This window comes from Anopheles merus, chromosome 2R (genome assembly GCF_017562075.2).
Source record: "Anopheles merus strain MAF chromosome 2R, AmerM5.1, whole genome shotgun sequence".
NCBI lineage: Eukaryota > Metazoa > Arthropoda > Insecta > Diptera > Culicidae > Anopheles > Anopheles merus.
Genome location: NC_054082.1, coordinates 46,479,266 through 46,506,819, shown reverse-complemented (window position 1 = coordinate 46,506,819; position 27,554 = coordinate 46,479,266). Strand labels below are relative to the sequence as shown.

At 44.0% G+C, this 27,554-nt stretch overlaps 2 protein-coding genes and 2 long non-coding RNA genes across 10 annotated transcripts in view; 2 read left to right on the top strand and 2 right to left on the bottom strand.

Moving 5' to 3' along the window:
* LOC121601780 (mucin-5AC) overlaps positions 1-9,673 on the bottom strand; it is a 51,178-nt gene extending 41,505 nt beyond the window's left edge. The window contains exons 1-3 of one of the 7 annotated variants that reach the window (XM_041930587.1): positions 9,579-9,666; positions 2,585-2,661; positions 25-2,458 (exon numbers count right to left, since the gene is read on the bottom strand). In XM_041930587.1, the coding sequence (XP_041786521.1) occupies positions 25-1,378 (1,354 nt within the window). In that variant the 5' untranslated portion in view covers positions 1,379-2,458; positions 2,585-2,661; positions 9,579-9,666. Of the gene's footprint in view, positions 1-24; positions 2,459-2,584; positions 2,662-9,546 lie in introns of those variants that run through there. The other 6 variants (XM_041930604.1, XM_041930613.1, XM_041930585.1 and 3 more) reach the window with 6 other exon arrangements.
* Positions 5,107-6,814, top strand: LOC121601902. The gene is made up of 3 exons (XR_006006218.1): positions 5,107-5,332; positions 5,428-5,545; positions 5,607-6,814. It is a non-coding gene; the product is annotated as an uncharacterized LOC121601902 (long non-coding RNA).
* Positions 9,674-12,188: 2,515 nt separating the features above from the next.
* Positions 12,189-25,527, bottom strand: LOC121601896. The gene is made up of 3 exons (XR_006006216.1): positions 25,381-25,527; positions 22,227-22,852; positions 12,189-13,503 (listed from the first exon to the last, which is right to left on the bottom strand). It is a non-coding gene; the product is annotated as an uncharacterized LOC121601896 (long non-coding RNA).
* A 105-nt stretch (positions 25,528-25,632) lies between these two features.
* Positions 25,633-27,431, top strand: LOC121601869 (3-ketodihydrosphingosine reductase). Its single transcript, XM_041930677.1, has 3 exons — positions 25,633-26,108; positions 26,187-26,422; positions 26,495-27,431. Exons 2-3 carry the CDS (start codon positions 26,209-26,211, stop codon positions 27,262-27,264), a joined length of 984 nt encoding a protein of 327 aa, XP_041786611.1. The 5' UTR covers positions 25,633-26,108; positions 26,187-26,208; the 3' UTR covers positions 27,265-27,431.
* The last annotated feature ends 123 nt before the right edge of the window (positions 27,432-27,554 follow it).

The following is a 27,554-nucleotide window of genomic DNA, read 5'->3' as shown; positions in this document are numbered from 1 at the left end:
CCACTTCCCAAAAGACGTACTAACCAAGTTTTGATGTCGAAGAAGAAGGCGACGATGAGTGCGTTGGTGTAGATGGCGCTACCGTACCCGACGGTGGTACCGGTGTTGGTGAGTTCGACGCGTCGGGTGACGATGTCGTTGGCGTCGTTGGGGAACTGCAGGTCGTTGTCGAGGACGCCGTGATTGCATTAGCAGATGTCGCGGTCACCTCACTCGGCACCACGGGCGGTGGAGGAGTGTTTGACGATGAATTAGCACCGGACGATGACGGCGAACCAGCTGAGAAAGATGACGGCGAGGAGGACAGTGACGAGTTGGAGGAAGAGGCCGGTACAGGGCGTGGCGTGGTACCGCCAGCGGACGTGTACGGCTGCGGTGCACTTCGGGCTGGTTGGGCGGGAAGTAATAGTAGCGGCGATGCGGTGACGGTTCTGTAGGAGGAAGCAGCGGCCGCACTGCTCGACACCAGACAGGAAGTGGACTTGGCCCAACCAGGTACGGCAGCCGGTGGCGTACCTAGCAGCGAACGGTGTTGCTGATGGAAGAGACTGTTCTGATAGAGCTGATGCTGCTGCTGCTGCTGCTGCTGCTCTAAGCGATCTCGATCGGGAGGCGAACAACTCGGGATCGCAGCAGCCGTGATCAGTGACGGTGAGCTGAGCACCGAGGTCGACAAGGACGGACGCAGCCGATTGTACAGGTACTGCTGGTAGTGGCTCGGGTAGGGCAGGGGTGGTGAAGCGCTCCCACTGCTGCCAAATTCCCCATTGGCAGCGGCGGCGGCAATGCTCTGCTGGTAGTACTGCTGGTGCAGCACCGACGATGTCTTTGGCTTCTTGCTGTTGTACACGATGAACTTGTGGTTGAGCATGCTCTTGCCACCGCCGTTCGGCAGCAGCCCACCGCCGCTCGAGCGGTGCGTGTTTAGGAATGAAATCGTAAACTTGTCCCGCTTACGACTCGGATCAGGCTCGCCGAGCGTGTCATCACTTTCACCCGATAGCACCTCAGACGACCCTGGGGACGCGCCGTCCGCCCGTTCCGGCGGTTTGCCATTGTGCATCCCCATGAAACCGGGTCCCTCGTCCGACTGGTACCGACGGTGGTTGAAGTTACGATAGCCCTTGTGATTGTTGTTTGTATCATTCCCATCGGCACCACTATCCACCAGGTCCAGCGATCCGTTGCGCACTGTACCCTCGGCAGATGGCAAATTGGCCTCTCCGAGCGCGGTGCTTCCAAGGGCGTTATCACCCGTCAGCAGCTCTTGCCGTTCCTGTTGCTGCAGTCTCGCACTCCCTCCTGCACCGCCAGCCCCAACGTCACCGTTCGACTGGATGAACACACCGTCGCCGGTAATTTTAATCGTCGTCACCATGTTGTTCTGCTTGTTTCCTCTCTTTTTGTGTGCGGGGAAATGTAGCAACCTTCGTTATCACCTTAAAATGCCATCGCTCAACACTGGTGCATCGTACACAGTATAACCACACTTCGTATGATTCAATACACAGCGCAAGGCCAGAATTAACAACACAACACGTGCGTCACCACTTGCATCTCGTTAAACACAACTTCCCTTTACAGCCCTCGGATGGGGTGGGTAATGAGCTATTTAGGTGAAATTGTGCACTAAACAACGCTCCGCGCTCTGCTGTTTAGTCGAGCAAATGCAACACACACTTTGCTGGTGCACCAGATTTCCCGAGTAGTACACGTGTTTGTTTCTTTGGGTGTATTACGATTTGCATGCGCTAACAGCAACTCTTCACCTTAGCGCTCCAACACTATCCCGGTTTGCATTATATACTGCCTTTGCACTACACGATGAACTTGACGCTTTGCCTTGCCTTCACCCCCCGAGCCCAAAGTGTTAGGGCATGGCCGGACACTAAACACTCCCGGCCGATGTGGCCGAATATACCGCGCGCTATGCTAGACCTACTACTTGGCGAATGACTCTATTACTCGCTATTTTTCTTCGTTTGTTTCGTTTCTTTCCCCAGCGGGCGTCATCGAAGGCACACCGTCCCACTAGCAGCCTGCCTCCTCTTTCCTCTTTCGAATGGAACGGGAGGAAAGGCACACTAGGCAAACGCGCGCGCACATACACTAAGCAGATGAATCAAACCAAAAGCACAAAAACACTAGTGATCGAGAGCCATGCGGGATTGAGGAGAGGAGTTTGGGCAGGCAGGGCCCGTTGTCGATTTTTTTTCCTGTACTCCTTTCCTAGCCTGGTCGCTGTTAATTGCACTTTTACACACGGATGTTTTAAACTGCCGTTGCAACACTGCTGCACTCGCACGTCCGCTGCTTCCTACTACAGACCAGACATGTTTAACACATAGGCACACACACATCAATCGGATGCACTACTGCTCTGCCCCAAGCCCCGCGCAAACAGGGCACGTTTGCTGAGGCTGAAAGATGTAGCATCAATGTCATTCACTTGAAGGAGCTGGCGGCAATAATAATAACATTATTAGTCGTAATTGTTAACACACACGAGATACAACTGGGAGTACACACACGTGTGTTTGTAGCCTGTTGTGGTAATTATGTGTTTAAGAGAGGAGGCACGTACTTTCTATCACGTGGGAATACACACAGCACCTCACACTGAACTAATCTGCACTAATTACCTTTTTGTAGGTTTTTACTCTTGAACGAAAATATTTGAAATTGGTTGAATAAATATAAAGCGTTAACACTTTTCTGATAAAGTTAAGTTCTTCAAAATTGAAAAACAAGCTGAAATACATATACTGGAACATCTAGTCGTTCCCTTTGCAATTCCATACACTTCCTGTGGTTTACCGTACACATTGTGACCAGCACTTGGAAGTCATCTCAGGTTTCACAAACGTATCGGTAACCCGATAATCATACACTCTCGAGCTTTAACAAACTAAAGCTAAGTTTCCCAAAGGCTCAATCTACATCTAATCAGCATGGGAAATCTTGTGTCAGCACGCAACGCCAACCCCTCAAACAGCAAAATTGCATGGAAAATATGTTTTTCTCAAAGCGAGAAGCCTCAAAAGGGCCAAATTGCGAGCAATAGTACGACAGTGGGCCAATGTCATCACTCAGCCGGCGACATGGAGCCACTTCGCTTCTCTATTTTTTTCTTTTTCGTTCATAATATGACTCAGCATCCTCCTCGTAAAGATCGCTTATACTAAAGAAGGTGTGTTTGTGTTTGTGCCATGTGGGAACTGTCCATTTGAGTGTAGTTGCTTTTCCGTTTTTCAGCTACCATACAAAGTGTTGCACTGTATCTCATGGGTTGTGTACAGCATGTTTAGTGAAAAATGTGCAGTACAGAACAGAAGCAGGGTAACATTGACTTAAGTTCAAAATTAGAATTTCGATAAAGATCTAATAGAATAATCTCTATTCATACCTTAGATATCAATTAAATGACTAACACTTCCCAAAAGCCGAGCCATCATCGACCGCCTTGAAGATGAACAGACAAACTGTGAGACGCCGTGCAGCTGATTTCTTACTCATCCAGCTAAAACCTTCACATCGCATCGCTTCTCAAGTGCTATTTATGTACAACTTTTTTCGAAACTCTCGTCTTATTCCATCTAGAATCGATTCGCTAACGTTATGGTTCCCCACTTGACGTTAGCTGTTTCTGTGATGAAATTGAAACGTTGAGACGGAGTCGAACGAAAACATCGACTACGAAGAAGGGGATACCCTTCCAACCCAAGCCCATGAACAAGGCCAGCGCGGGATGTTGGGTTGCCTTTCTGCAGTGGCGTGCAAGGAAAACGGTCTTGCCGAATGGACTCATCTCTCGCCGGGTGGAGAAGTTCGCTCAAGCGGAAAATTAATGACGCGACGATATATCGCCACACGCGCTTCAAATCCCCGCCAGACAAAGACGCAATTTGATGGACTGTGCTCCAAAATCAACTAATCATCATTCGTTTGCTCGCTAGGCGAGATTAGTCACAAAACAATAATACACAGATCAATGCAACGCATACGCGCTTATGCCCGTCCCGACACGTGCGCGGATAAAGGTTAAGTTGTGGTTGGAATCGGCGTAAACCAAGCGTACCGTCGTTTTCTCTTAAATACACGCACGATGAGCTAATCCTTCCTCTCTCGCTTTCAGTGATGCGAGGGGATGATCTTTTGCGCATCGCTTAAATCGTTGCCAAGCACTAACTTACAATTCAACCCCTGCAGCAGCAGCAGTATAACCAAAGGCGGCAAGTACATCCACAGCTTCGCAACTGGTTAAATTGGCTTCGAAGCAGGGTGGCTTGCGTCACCGCGACAGTAGCATCGCAATGAGAAGACACTGGTGTTGGTGCTACGCTGGTGTGTGGTTGTGAGTTCGCTCGTCCGTGACGCATCGTCTTGCGCAGTTCGACGCGAAATTAAACACAGTCAAGAAAACAAAAACTTAGAGTAGCTGGAAATGATCGCATTGTTAGCGCTTAAAATCTTGGGTAGTCGGTCACACAACCGTGTTTTTTAAATATTGTTTGGATGTATCTATAAACTAAAGAAAGATTCACATTGTTGCAGGCTATTTTACACACACTGTAAGAATATATAAACCAATTAGTATGTTACAATACGTCGGTTCTTGATGAAAATCACAGATACTGTTTGAATGCTTGATAAGAGTTTTATGCTCGAGATGATATAAATTCAAACTATTTTGCTTATGTTTGTTGCGTTTAAAGCAAGCAAAAAAACATTGACAATAAAAAGCATTTAATTCCCGATCAATAGTGGTTTTATGGTGTACCGAAAAGCAACCAACTTGTTCTGCCCTATTTGGGCGATCATTGCTTCACTTGGATTGAAAGTTGGCAGTGGCCATAAGTTGTTGTTTGGAAAAGTAGCTTTAGGGAGGTCTTAAATGAGAACAATCTGCGACCTACACAAACAAGGCAAGGAACACACCTCCCAATACCAGATGACATGCTGTAACTCGGTAAAGGTCATCTAAAGTTTTGCCGGTTTTGGTTCATTTAAAAAGGAAAGCAATCGATAAACATAATATATAGAATTCTTAAATTAAACAGAATTGTAACATCAAAGCATGCATAGTTCAAAAAGTAGCGATGGAACACTACTTTGCACTGCAACACAAGTACATTAATTTTCGATGCGCAAAGTACACATTTTCGGGGCCAAAAACTCCAATCATCATCTCAATACAGCAATTGCGCGCTCCAACTGTCAGCCGTGTCCGTGTGCCGAGCGTCGTGTAGTAAACACGACAAAAACATCCAATTGTTAGAGGACATTGGTTCTGAAACGCGATGTCAGCAGAACATTAAGCACTTCCCAAAAGGTTAATTAGTCTCGCACCGGTTATCGATTGTCGATGCACCGGCCCTAACCTCATTATTTTGCCTTCTTTATTGTTATTGGTTGGAATTCTTGAAGTTCGATTACATCTGCCACGCCGTTGGAGATACTACCTCGGAGCGGAGATATCTATGGTAGACACGACATGGGAACACAACTTTACAGCTGCCGATAGCAAAGAACAGATCCAATTTTGGTAAATTGCACGTCTTATTTACCGTAGCAATACGTACAGCAAACCCTGCTTCCCGATGCAGGTGTTTCCAAAGGTTCTGTCACCAACTTCGTACCACCCTTTGCGCCGTAAGATGCCATGCGGCTGTGCCTGCACGATTTGTTTCGCTTGTGACACACTGGCAACTAGCAGCTGCATCGGTGACAATAATAGAAGGAAAGGAAGTGCTACGTGTGGAGCTGGCGGTACAAAAATGTGGATGCACTTTTCCACGCCGATGGTCGATTTTATGCTACCGTTCCGTGCGGTGTTGCGATATGTGTGGTACGCGAAGAAGGAAGGAACAAAACATGCCGCCGCTACGCTCCAGTGAGCGAACCGGGCGCAACGACACACCCAGCAATGCCAGTGCTCCAGTGGCCATGGCGCAAGTGTTGACTGGCCTTCTCAACTCCACCCCACTCGTTGCAGGAGATGGATGGTGTGCGAGAAAAAATGGAGCGAAAATAGGGAGCTATGGCTAAGGTTCGAAGGTTTTCGCCCGAATGACCCAATTTCATCAATGGGTGGAAACAGATGCTAGCGAGTAAGGCAGGGCAATGGATGATGGTGTACAAAAAAAAAACCTCTGCACCCGTACATTTGCAGAATTAAATCTCATTAAACGCTAAAATGATAGTGATCTAGGTTAGATGGGTGGTTACAAAGCACTAGGAAAGGTACAACAATAACACTCCTTTGGCAGCATCTAGGTTGACAGCGAGAGTACCTTTGTCACTAGTCGTAATGTCATGTACAATCAATTTAAAGTTTAAATAGAACTGCAACTGCTTTCTTATTAAAGCGTACATCTTGTCGAATATCTATTGATTGACCTAAATAAACGATCTGGCCGCCCGCTTGCCTCTGCATCTCCACTTATTTTTGCCTGAATGTACTTCGCATTGTTTGGGTTAGTGCGGTGGAACAAAGAACGTATTGACTATAAAATGTTCATAAACATAAACCGTTGTTTACTTGGTTGCCGTATATATATACAATGTGTAGAAGTTTAAATATAAACTGCAAACCACATTCACCCAACTGGAAGGCGTGCGTAATGAGGATCTTCAAGACAGAAAAAAAACTTCTACCACAATATCAACAACAAAAATACCAAGAGATCACTGAGGCCACGGTCATACACCGCAAGTTCTTGAGGTCTCGCAATTCAGTGCCATGGTGGTTTGTGATTTTTTCTTACCAAAGTAAAGACCCAGCCAGTTAACGAGCTAATTAATCTCACCCTAATCTAGTCGAGGGTAGCCTTCTGCTGATGAAACTGGAGCATACCTTATGTCCGCAGCACGCTTCCGCAAAGGAAGGCTAAAAGGTTAAAGGTGTAATACTCTACGAAGAGGTACCATAGCAAGCGCAAGTCAAACAAAAACCATCTACAGTTCTAATATAGGGTCTAAGAGTCATAATTCATTTTATAGATCTTTTGGCATGCCAATACTGTACCACTAAATTTAAACGCGAAGGTATAGAAAGGTTTTTACCACATCGTACAACATTTTTGCCTTTTTTTTATTAAAAAAATCATACCTTTGTTAAAGCACAAACAAGCGCAACATACTGAATTCATACAAAAATTCGCGCAGCTATAATGAACAGATCACGACTAAATGTTTCTTGTATTTGTTCTCTTATTCGTTCTTTTCGCTTCCGTCGACCTTTCGCGATTTTCGCGGTTTCCGGATGTGTAAAAGCGACGATATCCTCAACCGGAGGATATAACCGGGCTGGAGGATGTAGTATATGTATTACAGACTGAAGGACGTTCAGTAATTGGTGGTAATTTACTAATTACCAGAGCAATCGAGAAGCGATCCGAGCAAAAATGCATCTTACGGTGCGCGGCCTACCGCGGTGTGTGGGAAGGAAGATGTCAGGTCTCGTAGCTGGGAGATGATCACAACACGGTGAGATGATGATTCACAAAAAACAGTCTTCCCCGTGCAGCCTGTTTAAAGCGTGAAAATTGAATGATTTTTAGAGGTCAAGACGACGAATCTTCTCACCAAGATGCGCTCAGTGAGTAGCTGCGTTGGAGTTGCTTTTGCGCTTGTTTGTGAGGCATCTGTTTGCGTTGTTCTGACACACGTTGAGTAAACAGTCGTTCATGGTACGGTAATGGAAAGAAACCAATGAGAATCGGTATGTATTTATCCATTACCGATGCATTTAAGTTGTACGAGCATCTCGATGCTTTGCGTCTGCCTCCGATCGATGGATTCGTAAAATGTTATTTCCATGGTTAATTTGGCCTCAACAAAGAAGCGGCTAATAGTAGTAAATATTGTATTTTGTACGCAAATGAATCTTAGCTACAAACAAAAAAGACCAGATGTCAGATACCACATTAGCCTTCGAACTTCACGTGCAATCCAAATGGTACGAATTTATTACCTCCAAAAGATATTTGTTTACAAAATACGCATAATTTTGTATTTATTCAAGAAAAACGAATTAATAAACCGGTTGAAACGAATGAATGTATAACCAAAGACACATCACGAATACTACAAATGACAAACTGTTTGCACATTAATCCTTGCTTCCATGGGAACAAATGACCTTCACGATGATACTTTTTTTTGTTAATTGACTTCGTTAACTGACCGTCCGCAGACATTACGGTCACGAAAAAATGTTACCACTACGGAAAAGATCAAGCACGGGATGGATGAGTTAAAAACAAAGCTGTCAGCTAGCTAGCAACACGCGCATGCAAACCGTGCTTCAAATGGTTCGCGCTCGATGAATCTGAATCATTTTGGTGCGGCATTCGATGGCGTATTAGTGTTGTGCTTGGCGCGGACTAATCAAGCAGGCAATGAAGCGATGTGAGAGCACACACAACAGCAGCGCCACTGGCGATTTCGCCCACTAACCTTCGTAAAACTTTGCGTAGGCCGGAGGCTGCCCCTGGCAGAAGCGCAAAAAATACATTCTGCTCCGTTTGAGGAAGAAGTAGGAACAAGTGCGCCTAACACTGTAGCGCTGAATGAGGCCGGTTTCGATTGAAAATACTCGAAAAATGCTTCACAGACGTCCGCTTTGGTATGACGAGAAGTAAGAACTCCTCGATGTTTTCTTTTTTTTGTCAAGTGGCCTACAAATTCATTCGAGTTTGAAGACGGAGGTATGATGTAGCTCGAGATTTATTTCACACGCCGTACCATAAACACATTTCCGACATGAGAGAAACAAGAACGGGTGCCCACAGACTTGAACTCATGACGTAGTCTAGATCTAAACAGCTTCCCATCTGTAACACAGCCCCGGATATAGTGTAGATTTTTAGACACCGGACAGAGGATTGTTGTATTCAATTGTTCCCTAAGATTTACTTTACATTTAATCCAATGTTATCTCGTTTAGCATTCGTATCAAGGTAAATCCGGTTCGTATCGCTTTTGATACATCAGTTGAAGGTATCACAGTGGCAAAGCATGCCCAAACACTGGCAACAACACACCCCCGAATCTAAATATAATTCATCCTTGTTTTAATCTGCTCTGTTTCGCTCGACAATACCCTATGTCATGATCCGAGCTACACTTTTCACTTTCGATCAGAAGTACGAGGAGGACATTCTTTGTTAAAATCACTATATATTGAGTTAAATATTATCTGTATCATTAGTTGATGATCCAAATAAGACAAACGTGTGTGCACGTTAACTAAATTATTTTGTTGTTTCATTTGAATGACACGATTTTTCAAACTTGGGACATCTGTTGTTTTACAAAGACCTAACACAAAAAGACACAGCTATACGAAAATCACACTAATTAGTTTCGTTACACTTTCAAGTGATTATTCTCACAGACATTCATTACGAATGCTTTCATAATCTTCTGCATGTAGTGTATTGACTAAAATTATTTTCAACTCGTTTCAGCCTTTGCTGGACCACAAGAACGCTTATATTATATCACTTTCACGACAGGCCATCACGTTCAACTAAAACACACCAACCCGACTGTAGCATTCCGTGTTTACGCACCGAAATGAAGCAAACGCGCGGCAGTTACACTCACGAACAAACAGGCACATCCAACCAGTGTCCAACGACGATCGGAATCTTTCTGAAAGCTGGTCGGATACCGAGGTAATTCAACACAACCGAAACCCGTTTGACACTCCTGCCCAAACACGGTCGCTCTTTTTACGCGCTTTTTCTCAAACTCTGAGAGCAAGAGTTGAGAGCAAACCAAAACTTAAGCTGTGGAGAGGGCACATTCGAATCGAGCGTGCGTGAGTTAGATGCGCAAGAGCTTTCTGCCCTGAGCATTACGTTCAACAATGAAGGGTCGAATAACATACAAAGAGAGGGAATAGCATGATGGAGAGAATAGAGGGAGCGAGAATGCGCGAGAAGCGGTGCAAGCCTAAAAGAGCCTACCAGAAATGATTCAGTGAGGCCAAGGGAGAGTTATCCAATTCAACCCTTGAAGCTACAAGTAAATTTGATGTTTCGTTTGTCTGAGCAAGTTTCTCACCAGCGAGCAAGTGCAAGAGAAGCACGAAAAGCTTGAACGAACGTTTATTCTCCGTGGGATGCACTCACCAAGCTCACGAAGTCTGCACGCTCGCGATCGCGCGCGATAGGCTCGATTAATTCATTTAGAGCTTTCATGCCTGTTCAAATAAAGCTTTCAGCTAAGGGGTAAATTGTTTGAGCTTTTTCTTAAATATCACTTTAGATGCACCAAATTTAGACAGTTTAAAACTGATCCAAAATAAACTATAATCAGTGTGCTAATTGTAGCAAACCTTGTTCACCTCCCACAAAGAGCCATACTAGCAGCAAATAAACGCTCGATCTAAGAAGAATCCAATCTTCCAGACCGGTCTGTTCATTTTTTTGTTTCTACCCTTGAATTCGGTCAAGCAAAGGCCGAAAAAGTGCCATAAACTAACCACACACTAATCCAATAAACACAACCCACAAACGGCAAGAAAATCACAGACTCATGCTGGTCGTGAATTAGATCAACACATAATCATGCCACAACACACCAACTTCTCCCAACCCCTCCTCCTTCCCCGTAATACCCGTCAACCCATACACCACATCATCCTCTAATTTACTCCCCAGCTTCTCCCCTCAACTTCGGAAATGAAGAAGAGTGAGCACAAATTAATGAGTGATTATTTCAGTTCGGGTTTTAGTTTTTCTCGTCTCCTCACGATCGTTTCTTTCTTCTAGAGGGTGCTGCGGGAGAGGAAAACTCGGCCAGTTTTACTTGTTTCTTCTTGCATTCATTGGTTCTTCTTGCACTAAACGAACGTACAGAACCGGCCGTCAAATTATACTTACGTCCACTTCCGTTTTGATACGAAACAAAACGGAAAACGAAACCGATCGAACAAAAGATGAAAAGCCCGTTAGATGACTTGTTTTTTTTTATTCAATCAAGCTTGATTTATTCGTGGTGTTTGATGTTTTGTTTTCATTTTCCCCCTATCCATCAAATCGAACAACAGAACGGAACAGATTCTCATCCGACCGGCTTGATATATAACAGATGCAATTATTCTAGCTTCACTTCACATCCTTCCCCTTAACCCTGCTTAACCCGATCAAACCCCCATAACACCATTCGAACAAGGGGTGGACAGTGTGGTACTTTATCGGCTGAAAATTATTTTAGTGCACCGATAAAACCGCTGCTAGCCACACAAGTATGTTGTTCAATACGTTTTTTGCTTTTTTGCTACACATAAATACACATCTCTTAAGGCATATATGTATCGCGGTGTGCAGTGATGCTCAAGTTTCATCAGCCAGTCGTGTAGAGTGAACAACTGCTGTAATGGAATCGATGTAGATTGACCTTCAGCAAACAAAAGCATCGGATAGGTTGACATGCATACAGTTGTGAAGTAGGCGCACGATTACACACAAAGTAAAATTTAATAAACACACCCAGTTAAGCTGACACCGTGTTTGTGCAAGTTTGTACAGCTGCAATATGACACCGTTGCAACAGTGCAAGATAACGTGAAGTACGCATTTACAACTGCCGCCGAGTTGGAGATACTTTGCTGGGCCAATTTGAAAAAGTTTAGATTGAACTAAACTACGCGCAGTAATTTAATCATATTTTTTATTAACAGTGCACAAAAAATGCGATAAAATAATAACAAGAATTATGATAGTGTGACTAAACATTTTCATTTATAAATAACTCTTGACACTTTGAATTTGAATTGAAAAATGTCTTTGAATAGTAAAACAGAGAAGAAAGAAAGAAAAAACGATGCATTTAAAGTATGAAAAAGAACTTTTTAACGAACTGAACAAACAAATTGCATTTGCTTAGTGTATCAGCCAAGTAAATGGAAAAGAAATTACGTACACATTGCTTAAATTTTCCCCGAAAAAAATGTTTCCAAACAATCTTAAATCAAATGAAACAAACAGCACCTTCGCTTCCAAACAGTTCTCTTCTTCTTCTTCTTTGGCTCAACAACCGATGCCGGTCAAGGCCTGCCAACACACTTGTGGGGTTGACTTTCAGTGACTTATTGATTTCCCCCCATAGCAGGATAGTCAGTCCTACATATGGCGGCACGGTCTATTTGGGGCTTGAACCCAACAGTTCTCTATCGAATATCAAATCACACGCCTCTTGCATTTGTCTTGCTTAGGTCAGTAGATTTTGCGTCGAAGGCACGCTGATCATTGAAATTGAAAACCTCGTGCGCGTGTGTGTTGGTATCCGGCGCATTGTATTCTCCCACAAGACCTCGATCGAACGAGCGGATCATATATAGGACTTTGAGATTGGCCTGATGGTGGTATGGGTGAGCTGTTTTTTTTTTCATCTCGTCCAATATGTCCCCTCCTCTTCCACCCATCTTTTTACCAACATCCATCGTAACACGGCCCTAGACACGCCTGTCATCGATGACTCCGCGGTATGCCGGGCCCCACATTGTGTGCGCGACACACATTCTTTTGCGTTTCCGCGAGCGCACTGCTTCGCCGCGCAGGTGGAGCGCGCGACTACGAAAAGGGAGCAGCAACAAGAGACGCACCACCAGCAGCGGAGCAGAGGACAAAGGGTGCAATGAATTAACATTCCAGAACGACTCCACAACACATATGCAAAAGGGAAACCTTCTCTGCCGGCGCGGTAAAGATGTGTGCGTAAATCGCCCTCGATCGTGTTCATTTTGGGCTGCCGAAAAAGAAAGAAAGCGCGATAGAAAAGTTTCAAGATCGAGAGCAGATGATTTCTTTTTGCGCTCTCCGTTGTTCAAATTTTTCTTGCGATGAACTCGCAAAACCGCACTTTGTTCGTTCATCTGGACCGACGAATGAAGCAACGAGCAGAGATACCAGCACTTGCCACTAACACCACCACCGAACAGATGTGTTTGCATGCCTGGCGATCGGACGCACATTGATGGTTTGTGATGACGGTTCGGAAACGCAACTCCGGTATCATCAGCAGCCGGTTTCCGATCGAGTCTCACTCGTAAACTTTCATGACGTCATGGACCTGATCGCGGTGGCGGCAGCGTAAAACCACCACCACCATTACCACTAAAATTAAGGAAAGTAAAAAAAACTTCACCATGCCACACGCACATAAAAATCGAGCGAAGGTCGGCCGAAGAAGTGAAAACACATTTTCCTCGGAAAACCGAACGCAATTCCGAACGATATTTAAACGCCGAGACCGTGCCACACAGCCAGACCCCAAATGAATGCCACCCACAAAACGTGCCTAGCCCGCCCGGGCTACCGATGGTAACCCCTATTTGCGTGCCATAAAGTGCGCTTAATTGGCAGCAACAAAATGTGTACTTACAAGCGTGATGGAGAAAATAAATCTCCCACCGAGCAGTGGGGGAATGATGGCTTACGCTACCACACCTACGGTGGCTTTCGAACTGATGACCCACAAAATACGCACCTGAAGAGAGAAAAGAAAGTAGAAGGTAAAACAATTATTACATATCGGATATTGGTAGCCATATTTATGAATGAAATGCATCAGCATCGGCAGTACAGTGTGTGACAAGAATCAAAGGTTTGATTTTGTGGGATAACATGTAAACACTAATGCCGACCGGCCCAAATAGTTCCGATGGGATCAATTCATGCAGCTAACGCCACAGATCTAAACAGTGTACGTCTTAGAAAATATTCCGTTGAGTTTTTTTTGACTAAACGCTGATTTAGACCTATTTTTTCGTTTTTTTTTAACTTTTGTAATAAACTTCTTCTTTCAATTGCGTACGCTTTGTACGGTTGTACATGCATGTTTAGTTGTTTATTAACAGTTATAAACATTTCATAAATAATCTTGCAGCTTTAAAATTAAACAGCATCGTAGAACGCAAGAGCAACAATGTTTCTGATTTGAAATGAACTGGATCAAGATAGAATTGGACTCTTCGGAATCCAATAAGAATGTCCAATGTGTATGTCCAGTTCCGTCACATAGCGTTCCTTTCCCTTAAGAAAGGGTACAAAAAGTGTCTCCAAATTCTGAAAACCCCCTGAAAACCTCTGTAAAGGACATTTATATAACAAATGTGCGCTAAATGAAATGTGTTATATCCACATTGTAGCGCGATCCTCTACCGGTCTCTCCAATTTCTTGGCTTCGCGGATGACATCGATATCATAGGCAGAACAACAGCAAAGGTGTGTGAGGCGTACACCCGACTCAAACACGAAGCAGCAATAATTGGATTGAGAATCAATGCGACGAGGACGAAGTACCTGCTTTCCGGAGACTCAGACCATCTGGGGAGCAGTGTATTAGTTGACAGCGACAATCTCGAGGTAGTAAAGGAGTTTTGCTATCTCGGGACGGTCGTTACTTCGGACAACGACATCAGAAACGAAATCCGGAGACGCATTGTGCAGGGGAATCGTGTATACTATGGGCTCAGCAGTCGGAGATCCAGAAGACTTTGAGCCAGAATAAGTGTGAGATACATCGCACATTGATTCGCCCGGTGGTTCTCTATGGACACGAGTCCTGGACCAGGAGGATGCAAACGCTCTGGGCGTGTTTGAGCGACGCATACTCCGGACCATCTTTGGCAGTGTGTTCAAGCATGGAGCGTGGAGGAGTAGGATGAACTACGAGCTTGCTGGGCTATACGGTGAACCAAGCATCCTGACGGTGGCAAAGGCTGGATACGATGACTAGGGCTTGTCATGAGGATGCCGGACTCATGCCTCACCAAGAAGGTGTTCGACAGCGATCCCCAGTTCGGCATAAGGCGCAGGGGAGCACAGCGAACTCGATGGCTGGATCAGGTGAAACGAAAGGTGAAACCTGTCGGAGATCGGGTGTCTACATGAATGGGAGGCTGCAGCCAGGGACCGAGCATCCTGTAGAATTGTTGTTGACCGGTCCATGTCACATCGACGTGCTCTTTTGTGAGCAGGCCAACAAGAGAGAGAGAGAGAGAGATATATATATATATATATCCATATTGTCAAAATTGTTCTTCTAATGGCCGCATTCTTATCATATATAGATACAACAAACTGTTACTAACTTTGACAAGGCAATTCAATACATGGTCTAATTAATTTGTTTTTAATTTAATAAACATCGCATTTAAAGATATTATTTTATTAATGTTCAATTTTGGTGACACCGGTTCAAGGCAGATGTTAGGAGAATAAGTTAGGGATTAGGTGTAAGATAGCTATCATATACTCAGTTTGACGCAACCTCAAGAGTGCAATACACATATGCGTGCGTATTACCGTGCGTAAATAAATAAATAAATAAAATATTTTAGTTTCAACACGCATAGTTAATTGAGATAATTTTGCGCTATGGTTGTACAGCATTATGATATGTACATTTTATCGAAACTTTCAAATTGAACCTTTATTACATTTAACGGTTTGTTGAGGAAATTGGTATTTATAATTGTATTTATCGAATGAAAAACACTACAAATTACTAACTTTATTAATTCTTAAGATAAACACTAAATGAATAAACGTAAGATTGCAAATCAAATAGCCATACGTGTGCTTAAAAGAACAAGCGCTAATGAAAGTACACTATCATTTCATTTTTCATAACAAGAAGCAAAAATGAAAGAGTGAACGTTTCCGTTTCAATGCTCCACCACACATACAAAGAACCTTCTTGTACAGGCTCTGTGTCATCCTTGCCTCAGGAAGCCTAACTTCCGGATCTTTGTTCCTTACTGACTGCCCGCTCGCAGTGAAAAAGAACATTCATAAATGCCCCTCAACAGAATAACATCAAGTGAAAGAAGGGTTGTTGCTCTCCATCCACCGAGAACAACAGCAACGCCGAAGAAAATCACGCTGCATATCACATCACAAGCGAGTGAGATGCATCGCATTTGAGCCGATTTCCAGCGAGGTCCAATACGCTTCTCGTCATTGCGATAGATTTATTTTTATAGCATAATGAACAGTCATTTTTCATTTGATGTTTCTTCTGAATTCCCGCGGATGTAACGTCTGCTTTTGTGTGGTGTAACAGGGACGGCTCTTTCACCTTCAAGCGAACACACGATGTGCAATAAAAGAAGTAGCACAGCAGACAAGTGCGCAGTATAAAATATGATTACCGGCAGATGAATTTCCATGATTCATTGCCACAACGCTTGTACTAGGCTCTTTTACAATCAAAAAAAATAAAAAAATAGTATAGCTTCTTTATTTAATTCAAACAAAATTTAACTATAAATAAAATAGCCATACACTTGTACAATAAAAGAAAAAAAAATGGAATAAAATATGAAAACAAAATCAGCCATCAACTATAGTAGAAAAGCAATCATCCAAGCACTGCTCGTCGTTAATATTACGTTTTATTTTAATAACTGTGAAATAAACGATTTCCTGTTGATTTAACTCTCCATTCTAGCGTTGCATTAACCTACTAAGAAGACACATCGCTAAGCAAAAGCTGTATGTAAATAACAGCAGTCGGCCGTATCTGGCCAATCAACTCAATAGGAGCCCTTCCTTGCCAGCTCACACGAAGAACGGGCAAAGATGTGAGAAAAATTCTTTCAATTTCCACTTTAACCACAGTCGTAGAATAGATCGGAAAAGAGTAACCGTTAACCCCTCATCGTATCCCCCTCATCGATGCTAAATCGAAATCCGTAAAAAAATGAACACTTCAAAACGTGTGTTCAGACATTGGGCACTACAGCTTTTGAGGGGAATAAAAATAATGAAATTATCTTTGAGGTATTTTTGCTTCGTACCGATTTTGCAAAAGCCCTTTCATTAGGAAGCGTGCGGTAATAAACGTAACGTAAGTGGACTTGAAAATTTCTTCTTTTTCAGTTTCCCACAAACAGGCCAAAAACCCGAACACACTTGAATTAATCCAACACATCTTTTGGTATGCACAGACACAACCAATCGGCCGAAGTTCAATGAAGCATGAATTGTCCCGTAAATTATTATATGTTCACACGTACATGCTGCCACCTTTCCAAATCGATCGAGGGGTGGTTCACAGCTGCATAGAATCGAGTAATAGCATCCCTCCCAAAAAAAAGCCCACACGACCACACACACACATAAACCGGTCAAGGGAAAATATACAATTGCAATCATTTGCATGCGCATATAATAAAAAGAACACTCATCCTTCTCACGGAGAAAAAACAACGCACAGAACACTGCATTTGCGCAACTGGGTTCCCCGGGTTGTTTTTTCCCATTTTTCGTTTCCCATTCTATTATACAGGCTGTCACGCAAACGCTCCAGAACGTTCCCTTCAAACCGTTTCCCAATCACCAGCTACTATCACTTTCTGTCTCACACTCTCACGCTCTGTATCTAACTCTTTCTCCTGCATCTGCTGCCCAATTGCCAGCCTGGTCATTTGGGGAAGCTCGTGGGATGCACCATACGCGAGTGCAGCTGGACTGAGCAACCGACCGAAAAAAAAGGATACGCATGACGTCCGTATTGCCGTGCGTAATTTTGCAAATACGCATCAACCGTACGCAACACACATCGACCGGGCAATTGCGTACATGCGCAAGTTCTGGCTAGCTTCCCCGGGATGCATCCTGAATGGTATGAAACTCCGCAAACACCCTGACACTTTCCACTGTTTGCCCTCCCGTGCTCATCACTCCCGGTGCCATGTGCTCCCATTAGAAGCGAGCATTTCATTCTGCCCCGGTGCCATCGGGCGGCCGTAGGTTTTCCGGGACCAGCCGGTCTACCGAATGAAATTAAACGCTGCACACACGAACGCAATAGGGCGTGCCTGTGTGTGTATGTGTGTGAGAAAGTGCATCGACAGAAGCGAAACGCCGTTCATTACCCTGCCACCAGGATGACAGAGTTCACTTGCTGGGTCATGGTAAGGAGGGGGGCACATGAATTGAAGGTGCCGCATCGCAGCCATGCACCAGCGATGAGAATACGGAGGTGAGTTGCTTTGGATTTGCCCGATTGTTTAATGTTATTTTTTACGCTTTGCTATAACAACGTTACAATTAATCAGGAGTTGCACATTATTGATTTTGGCCCAAAATTATAACACCCAATCAATGAACTCCATTCCCTCCGTCTTCCCCCCGCCTATCATCAAAACGATGAGATAGGATCAATTCAGTGAGAATAACAACATACTCGTCAGAATCGTGTCTGGGAGCTGCTGCTGATTCGCAAGTAAGCTGCCGCGCGCTACTGCGCATGCTTTCATCTCCGATGGAAGTAACGCGAACTGTTCTACTACTACTACTACTCCTTTCGCACAGGAGTACCCATCAACTAACTTACCAACACTAGCGCGCCCAAGTGGACGACGGCACGGGCCGACTCTGCTCGCCATGGCATGGATAACGATTGACGGGGATGCGATGCGATGGTGGTGTCCTTGGTGGACGATACGCTTGTGTGCGCCAATACTAGTATGTGTTGATGTGTAGGTGTGTATATTGGTAGTTGCGTAGTAAGTAGAGTAGCCAGCATTTACGCTGCATTGCGAGGGAAAAAATGCGCCCGCACACGTGAGAAAAATTGCTCCCAAACGATTTGGCCGTACACGCGAGAGCTTTTTTGAATTATGGCTGAAACCGAAAGGAGCAAAGCATTTTGCTTTTCTCCTGCAACTATAAGTCACGAATAAATCCAAATATTCTATACAAAAAGAAAAAAAACAGACAACAACTCCTTGAACTAAATCAGAATCGAACTGTTGTTGAAGACTGATATTCGTCTTTAAAAGTAATAATTGTAATTTTGAATTTTGAATAATTGTACTGAACTAAAGGAATATTAAAAAGATACAGATTGCTTTTTCTTAATTGACATCTTTGAAAAAGTTCAGTTAAATTATTACTACATAGCCAATTGTCAATTTTCAACTCTATTTCAAAATTACTCTAATCATCTAAATAAACATAAAAAAGAATTCTAAAAAAGAAGAAAAAAGAAATTGTTCATAGATTTTATATTTAGTGATATACGCTATTCCCTCTGATAGGGACACCATCTTCATACATTGCTTAGTAAACACCCTTTAATGCCACACTGCAAACTATGATGTCATGAAAAAGCCTCCACGAATAGACCAACGATAGTACAAAACATTGTTTTGCTTCTTACGGACTAACCCCGTCCATACCGCAACGGCACAGAAACACCTAGCAAAACTAGCCCATTTGCCAAACGACCATTATTATCATTGCTTTCAACACGCACCCCATTTACAAATTGCCTTCAAAGCATTTGTTTCACTAGATGCGGCCACGACACGCCACAGTTCACCTTTTCACCACCCCTCTTCAAGCCAAAAAAAAAACAACAACTGAAATTATTGAGCCCACGCCATTGAGCCCAAGGAGTTCTTAGTGGACGATTGTAGTTCGAAACGTGTAGACTATTTCTGGCAAGTCGGGTATGCTTTGTCATCGACTTTCGGGCTCCTTTGCTTGGACACATTCGAAGCCAAACGTAAAAAACGGTAATCATTTCCCAATCAGCACCAAAAAGCTGTTCCACTTCGGCACGATGGGCCAGAGCCGTAGGTATCGCAGAATATATCTCTCTCCAAACAGATACACTGTATCGTACACACATGGACACACTACCCCCATCCGATAAGGGACCGGGCAGCATAAACATGCTGGGTTTGCCGGGGACAAAAATAATAGCCAACCATCGCCCACAAAATGAACTCGCGCAGGGCAATAACGATGGCCGAAAATGCCGTGACAACATGGCAACTTTTCAGTGGATGGTTTGGCTCCATCCACAGACCGCTTATCTTTCCCCGTGCCATGCTTTGGTGTTCGATCCAAGTGCGTTAACATTCCGTATCAATAATTTTATGCAAATCTCGTATCGTAGCCCCTTTGTTCACCCACCTTAGCAAAAGCAGCACCCTCCAACACAGCGAAGAAGATCCACTTGGCCTCTAACCAGCCACCATCCGGTTTATTTGGCAGAGAAACTGGATCACTGGGATAGAGGCTCTGTCTGCTGCTTCGCTCGGTAGACCCCGATTGCTGAGGTGGGCAGGAAATTCAGCAGCAAAACTAGTTTAGAGCTAGCTTCCTATATCCTAACCCTAGTGAAGCAACAAATATGTGCCCGTATTATGCGGACAACCGCCGATCTAAAAAACACAGGCCAAAGTATACCAGTCATCGAATCCGTCACCGTGGCGTACCATTTACGGTCATATGTCGTGGGCTGATGATGACGATGGTACGAATGTTTGGCCGGGGTTGATAATAACTCATCTGAACGAGTGCCAAATTGAAACGAATGCCTATGCTACTCACAAACAAATTGATTTAGTCCTAACTGGAAAGAGCGAGAGAAGCCACAAAATCCATCGACCAGCTAAAGCGAAGGCAGCAATACTCACGATCATTACGTAGATTGTTTGTAGCTTGTTTGTTTTATAATCACAGTATGTAGGTAGTTGCGATCATTCAAAATTTGCATATTTTTTAACTTTCTGGGTCGTTTTTTGGTTTTGGTTTTGCAGGTTCTGTTAGCAATATAACTAAAAGCATTTAAGCGTTGTTTATGGGAAAATTGCTAGAGATCGTTGAATAACATACTTAACTGAGCTCAATTTTGGTTTAATATATTTTGAATATAAGAAATCATGCTAAATTTAAAAAAAACTCATCTCTTGTCATATTTTACTTACAAGCAAAAGCGTTACCAGTCAAAATGACTAGATTATTTTTAATATCAATTGTAGTGAATCTAAATGCGCCGTGGTAATTATTTGCTAATGAAATTAGATTTCGTTCGTAAGATTGCTTTAAATCTGTTTTTTTTTATAAGAAAACAAATTTGTCTTCAAGTGTTATTTTAAACAAAATATTAAAAAAATGTTTCTTACATAATAAAACAAATAATCAAAATTAAGCGCATCGGCAACACATGGCTTAAACAAAAGCTTTATTTTATCAAAAATATGAACTGTTCTGAATAACTGTTGGTGCGCCAGTTTTCAAAATTTTGTTACATATTTGACAATGTCTAGCTTCTTTATCCTGTTCGGTTCTTTATGTTCTGCCCCCAAAATAGAATCCTTTTAAATTCTAACCCATTTTCCTAAATTTCTGGGCCTGTATTAGCGTCGCATCAGCAAAACAGGAAACACAAAAACCTAGCACTCGCTCATTGTCATTTCTTGGTAAGCTGCAGCTATAAATATCTTTCCCTGAAGAACTTATTATAGCTCCCCCAGCGCAATATGTTCGCACGCTGTTTCATTTGTACATCAATTTGCACCATTAAATACGATCAAACATCCATTTTTGGAAATCACTTTTTCCATTAAATTTGCGATTGAAATAAGTGCATATTGTGCAGCACCTAAACAGATGAAATCAATCGATTGGACCCTTTTGCCGGCTGTTGCTTGGATGCTTGGAGGCAATGGGAAACGATGTTCGACGTATATCAACTTGGTACAATATTTGCGTGGACCATTTGAAACGAAAATGAGCATGAATAAACTTCTTGGCGGAATGGTTTCACTGTCGTTTCCTAGTTCCGGACAGTACGCGATCTCGACAGTGCCAGCGACGATGGGACAAAGTGTTTGGATGAATAATAAGTCTTTTCCGGTGCGTCATTAGCACACCGGTAGCAAGTGTGTGCGCCACCCCGTGCACCAGTGCTGGGTTGAACTTTGCCAACAGGCAAAGCGTTCTTATTTTCTGCAACAAGGACCAGCAAACGGCAGATCGATTTCCGGTCATTGTTTTGTTAAGGTTATTTTTGGGATATCATCCAAGCATCAGGTCTCCGAACGGGCTAGTCCATCAGCGGTGACGACCGGTCAAATTGGTCGGAAAAGTAAAGAAGAGACAGTAAGCGAATGGCGTTCTAGAACGGTGGAAGTATTCCACACTGCGAAGAGAAGGTGAATGGTTCTACTAAGAATGTTTTAAAACGGACGTAACCCTTTGCTGTCGGTTCCATTCGTAGCGGAAGCATTCGAGTGTAAATGCTTCTTCTTGATGGATTTTGTTGCTGTGAGGAGCAAACAATATTTTGAAAGTGTCTTTTTTCTCAACACCATTTTCATCTTTTCTCTACCGTGTTCTAATAATAGATGCTTTTGAACCGATCCCATTTAAAGCTTTGCATTCTTGAAACGACGAACAACTTACCTTACTACCAGCACAAGATCAGCCCGTGAAATGAAGTCGTTTATTTGAAGATTGATGAACGAAATTACACACAGCAACTCGATGCTGCTGCCGAAATGCACAACTGGGGGAGCCGGGATTTTTGCAGTCACCGGAACGGGAAGAGCAGCTTATTTTTAAACCATTTATCGTACTCACAATATTTCACCACTTTTCATCAGAGCTAAAAAACCATACACACACACACACCCTTCCACAGATGTAAACCGTGGCCACTGATTTTGTGTGACCAATTTTGCACCTTCACGCAAGAGAGGCATACACCACACTATTACACGTTTGCGAGATGTACGTTGCAGCCCGTATGTGCAATTTCTTCCCTTTTTCACACAATTCGACACAATTTTACGAGAGACAGCAATTCTCTTCTGCCGGAGGCCGTTTTTCGTGTTTCCAACTATTTATGAGGCGCCTGCCATTCGCATTGCAGCTGTAAGTATTCACTTTTGCTTTCTCACCGCGTACACATATGATTCATCATCATCATCATCATGATCATTAGAATCATCACAAACACAACCACATTTGCCAAGCCACACACGACTGGTGGGTAATTGCCAGTTGTGCTCTTAACTCTATATCACTCTCTGGAAAAAAATAAATATATGCTTATCACAAACAAACAATTCTTCACGTATACAAACATGTGATAATGAACGCAAATTGAAAAGCAAATATCAATCACACAGAGTTTGTTAATTAAAATTAATGCATAATGCGGTAAAAAGGTAAATAATCGATGAGTTTTAAAGCGCATTTCTGCACATTAAACACAACTCAATTGCCTAGCCCTACGCTGATGTACTGCACTATCACCAATCACCACGTATCAGGGCCTCTCTTTCGCTCTCTCTCTCACCAATCAAGGAAATGCACTGAACCTTTAGTCTGTAGGGATTTTGTTGTTGTTGTTGTTGTTGTTGTTGTTGTTGTTGTTGCCTACACATCATGCCCAACGAAACCGACTAATAATAAACTCAGCCGTAAACAAAGAGGAACCTTTATGTTTCCCTGTTTTCCATTTCTTCATCATCGTTGCGGAAAGGCAACAACAAACACACACGGACACACACGCAATGCACATGCAGTATACAACACCAAACTGTTTTTCTTCTTTGCATAATTTGCTGGTGGTGTTTGTAATGCAGTGGCTCCGCATTTACTATTTATTATTGATCTCATTACTTAACGAATGGAATTAGATATGCTTGATACTTGATGATAAGATACGATTAATTACACTATTCAATTCCAAACACAATCACCCATAAATACACACACCCACTCGCATCAAAACGAATGATTGTAGCAATGCCCAATTAAGCAAATTTGCAGATGTCGTTTAAGCACGTTAATCATCTTTTCCAGATCTCCCCAGTTGTTGGTGGCGAATAGCTCTGTGTTCGACATGGAACTGCCAGCTGCTGCTTCTGTCTGGAAAGGAACTGTCACTTGTGCACGGGAGTCGGGGTCATCCGTTTGACACGCTGGGGCGTTCCTTTTTTCGCCAACGTGAGAAGGACACTCCCGGTGCAGGAGATTGAAAAGGGTGTGCCAGAAGAGGGAACCTTCTTCTGGCGAACGAAGCACACATACACACACAACACTTCTCATGTTACTTTTGATTAGGAATGTTTCGTCTTTGCAGCACACATTCCGTGAAAGTTTTTTTTTCTTTTTTTGGTTTCGGTGGAGTAAATTTCCGCACAAGAAAATCTTTCCAAAGTGCTTGGGAGGATATATTTTTTCTTCACACAGCACACCCTGCCACAAAGGACTTAAGTAGGATAAGGAAGCTTCTGTTTGTACGAGGAACACTATCGCAAACAGCTAGTTGTACTGGTACTTTTTTTTTTAATCTCAAAGCAAGGATTTTTGCATTACAATCGCAACACAAAACTAAACACACAACAAACAACCTTCTATTTCTACACGGTACAATAAACAAACCACAAACAGCTCTGGTTCACCTCGCCAGTAACACTGTGTGTGTCGCTTCGCTGTCTCGCGATCTACGCCCCGTCGTCACAGACACATCTCAACGCCTGCTTACTTCTCACGTTTCAGCTCACAGGAACGCAACCCCTGCCCCTGCCTCTTGCTCACTTCCACCCTATCACTCACTCGTTCTCTCCCTCTCACACTTTCTGCTCAAGAATCCTGTACTGCTGCTTCTCCCGCCACTGTTATCCTGTTCGGATATAGACGCGTGCGTCCGTGTGTGTGTGTGTGTGTGTGTGTGTTTGTGTATCGTGCTGTCGCATTAACAGACCGCGCACACCATCATCCAGCCGTGAAATCCAGACGTTTCGATAGCAAATACCAACCACATCCCACCTATCGGGAGTGCGCGCGGCAAACGGTGCGATGACGATGAAGGGAACGCAAAACGTCACCGTTTTTTGTGTCCCAAACCACACACACACACACTTACACACATTTATCAATACACGAAATCCTCCCAACTCACCACACGCCCACTATTGCACACTGCTACTATTCGATTTCATCTCAAGTTTACTACGGATCAGTGGTCGACAAACTTTATCGACACGAAGTCTATAATGCACACCAAGCCTTCGTTTCGATGGGCATGAGGAGAAAATAAAACTCACACAAGAGTGATATCACCAACGCTTTACCCATTTGTTAACCTCATCGCATCTTGAGAGCTGAGCTTCGGAAGAAAGAATCACCAAACAACAGCGAGCTGCACTTTGCCGATCACTGTGCTGACACATTCAAGACTCTCGCTCTCGTATTAATACACGCACACACACACCCATGCACACGGCTTTGGTTCACACACGTTTGTTTTCTTCTCCATTCGGATCAAAGTCGCTGACCGTAGGCCGCAGAAAAGGCAACATTTTCCCCATATTCTACACTAAAATCAACGAGCGTACAACCTACAATACCGTTTGCTATACCTAGGCAGCTAAACAGGAAGTTTTGGAACTGGAATTTGCAAACGCATTTTACTCAGCGACACCACACGCACACACACACATACAAACACATGCACAGATACACTCCCACGGAATTCGCTGCATTCCAGCACATCTGGTGGGTTGCTGCACTGCCGCTTAGTATGCTGATACGTTATCGTACTTACTGAATGATTCCAGATCAGTATTTAGAGCGCTGTGTTGTTGTAATTTACCCTTCGTAGGCGGTGTTGATCGCTGCAGGACTAACTATTATGACAGGGGAAGGTATTAACTTGTTGACAGACGCGAACACAGTTGACTTCTGTCAACGTTGTGAAGTATTTTTGACGAACCGTCGCTAAAAACTCCACTGTCAATTTTGACGCCGTTCGCCCATAGTGCGACGATGCGAGCGCGAAAGAGACGGCGATACTATCCGTTTGTTGTTCGAAATTAACGAACTGCGAATGCATTCAGAAATTATGGGGCAGAAATTTGCATTTTTAAATTGTATAACATTTTTGAAAATTAAGTCATCAAGTTGTCAGCTGTTTTGGTACTGTTGGAGCGAAGTTAAACTCGCGAGAAGTGCAATTTGGAATAAAACACAGTGTTGTTAATTTCGAACATCTGTACGCACCTTGGGAAATCATACAGTGTAGCAGAGACGTTTTGTTTACTTTCTGTTCCCGGCATGAATCACAAAAAATAATAGGTTTGCGCTCATAAAAGGCCAAATTCATGTATGAAAAGCTGGGGCAAACTTCCGAAAAGTGCATCATACTCGTGTCCACATTTAGCAGGAAGCTACCGGAGGGAAACTACGCACACCTTCATCGCTAATCAGCATTTTAAACAATTCTTCTGTCAGTCAGCCCAAAAGTCTGTGAGCAACCCCGAAGAGCAGCTGCAGGTAAGAAGGAGTGGTCCGTGACGGTCCATATCGGTTATCTCGCTGCATTCGTGTAATACCATTCCCCTTCTATTACAGGCCGTGCTGCGAATCGCACACCATGGAGCACTCTACCGAAATCATTCTCACCATTGCCGGCATTGTGCTGGTGCACGGATTAATATTCTACTTTCTCACGCGCAAATCGCGCCTTATCAAGGGCAAGCATGTGGTCGTTACGGGTGGTTCCAGCGGAATCGGTCTGTGGGCCGCCATAGAGTGCGTCCGGTTAGGGGCGCACGTTACCATCATTGCACGCAATGTGTCTTTACTGGGTAAGGAGGAGAAGCAGTACTGCATCAGAAGCGAAAAGCAGTCTCTTAGCAGTATGTCTTTTTGTGTTTTAGAAAAAGCCAAGGAAGAGCTGGAAAAGCGACGCGTCCGTGACACGCAGATGATACAGTTCCGTTCGTTGGATCTTGCCAAGAGCTACGGCGCGGTAACGAGCATGCTGGACGAGCTGGAACGTACGGTCGGTGCGATTTACATGCTCATCAACTGTGCCGGCATGGCGATTTGCGGCACGGTCGAGGACACATCGGTCGAGGACGCCCGCAAGCTGATGGACGTGAACTATTTCGCCACCTACTACCCCACCCGGCACGTTTTGCCAAAGATGAAGGAAGCGGGCGACGGCATTATCGTGATTACCGCGTCGCAGGCCGCGCTGATGGGCATCTACGGCTATGGGGCCTACGCCGCCTCCAAGTTCGCTTTGCGCGGGCTGGCGGAAACGATTGCGATGGAAGCGCGGCATCGGGGCGTCAGTGTGACACTTGCCCTACCGGCCGATACCGATACGCCCGGATTTGAGAACGAAAATCGCACCAAGCCGGAGGAAACGAAAATTATATCTGGCTCGGGCGGGCTCGCTAAACCGGAGCACGTCGGCAAGCGGCTCGTGCAGGACGCGCTGAAGGGTTCGTTCTTTTCCATCATGGGGCTGGAGAGCTGGGTGTTGAGCATCCTTTGCGTCGGTATGGCACCGTGGCGCGGTCCGCTGCTGTGCTTCGTACAGTTCTACCTGCTCGGACCGCTGCGGTTGATCGGGCTGGCGCTGCAGTGGAACTTTCAGCGCATTATAAAGAACTGTGCTAAGCAGCGGCAACGCACGTAGCGGGGGCAAACAAATTCGAGCGAAGGCGATCAATTGTAACGGATTCCACCGGGGGCAAAACATTGGACCAAATTGAACACATCCTTTGTAGGCGTAGTATTTCAATATCAAAATTAAGCTTACAACTGGCAATACAATCTATAGTACACGATGTCACGCTGCACAAATATTTAACAATGGTTAATTATTTGCGTTTATCTATGATATCACCACTGCATGTGAAGAGGCGAATGAGGCCAATTGGCCAAAAGTCTGTATAAAAATAAATTAAAAAAAAACCACTGCATGCG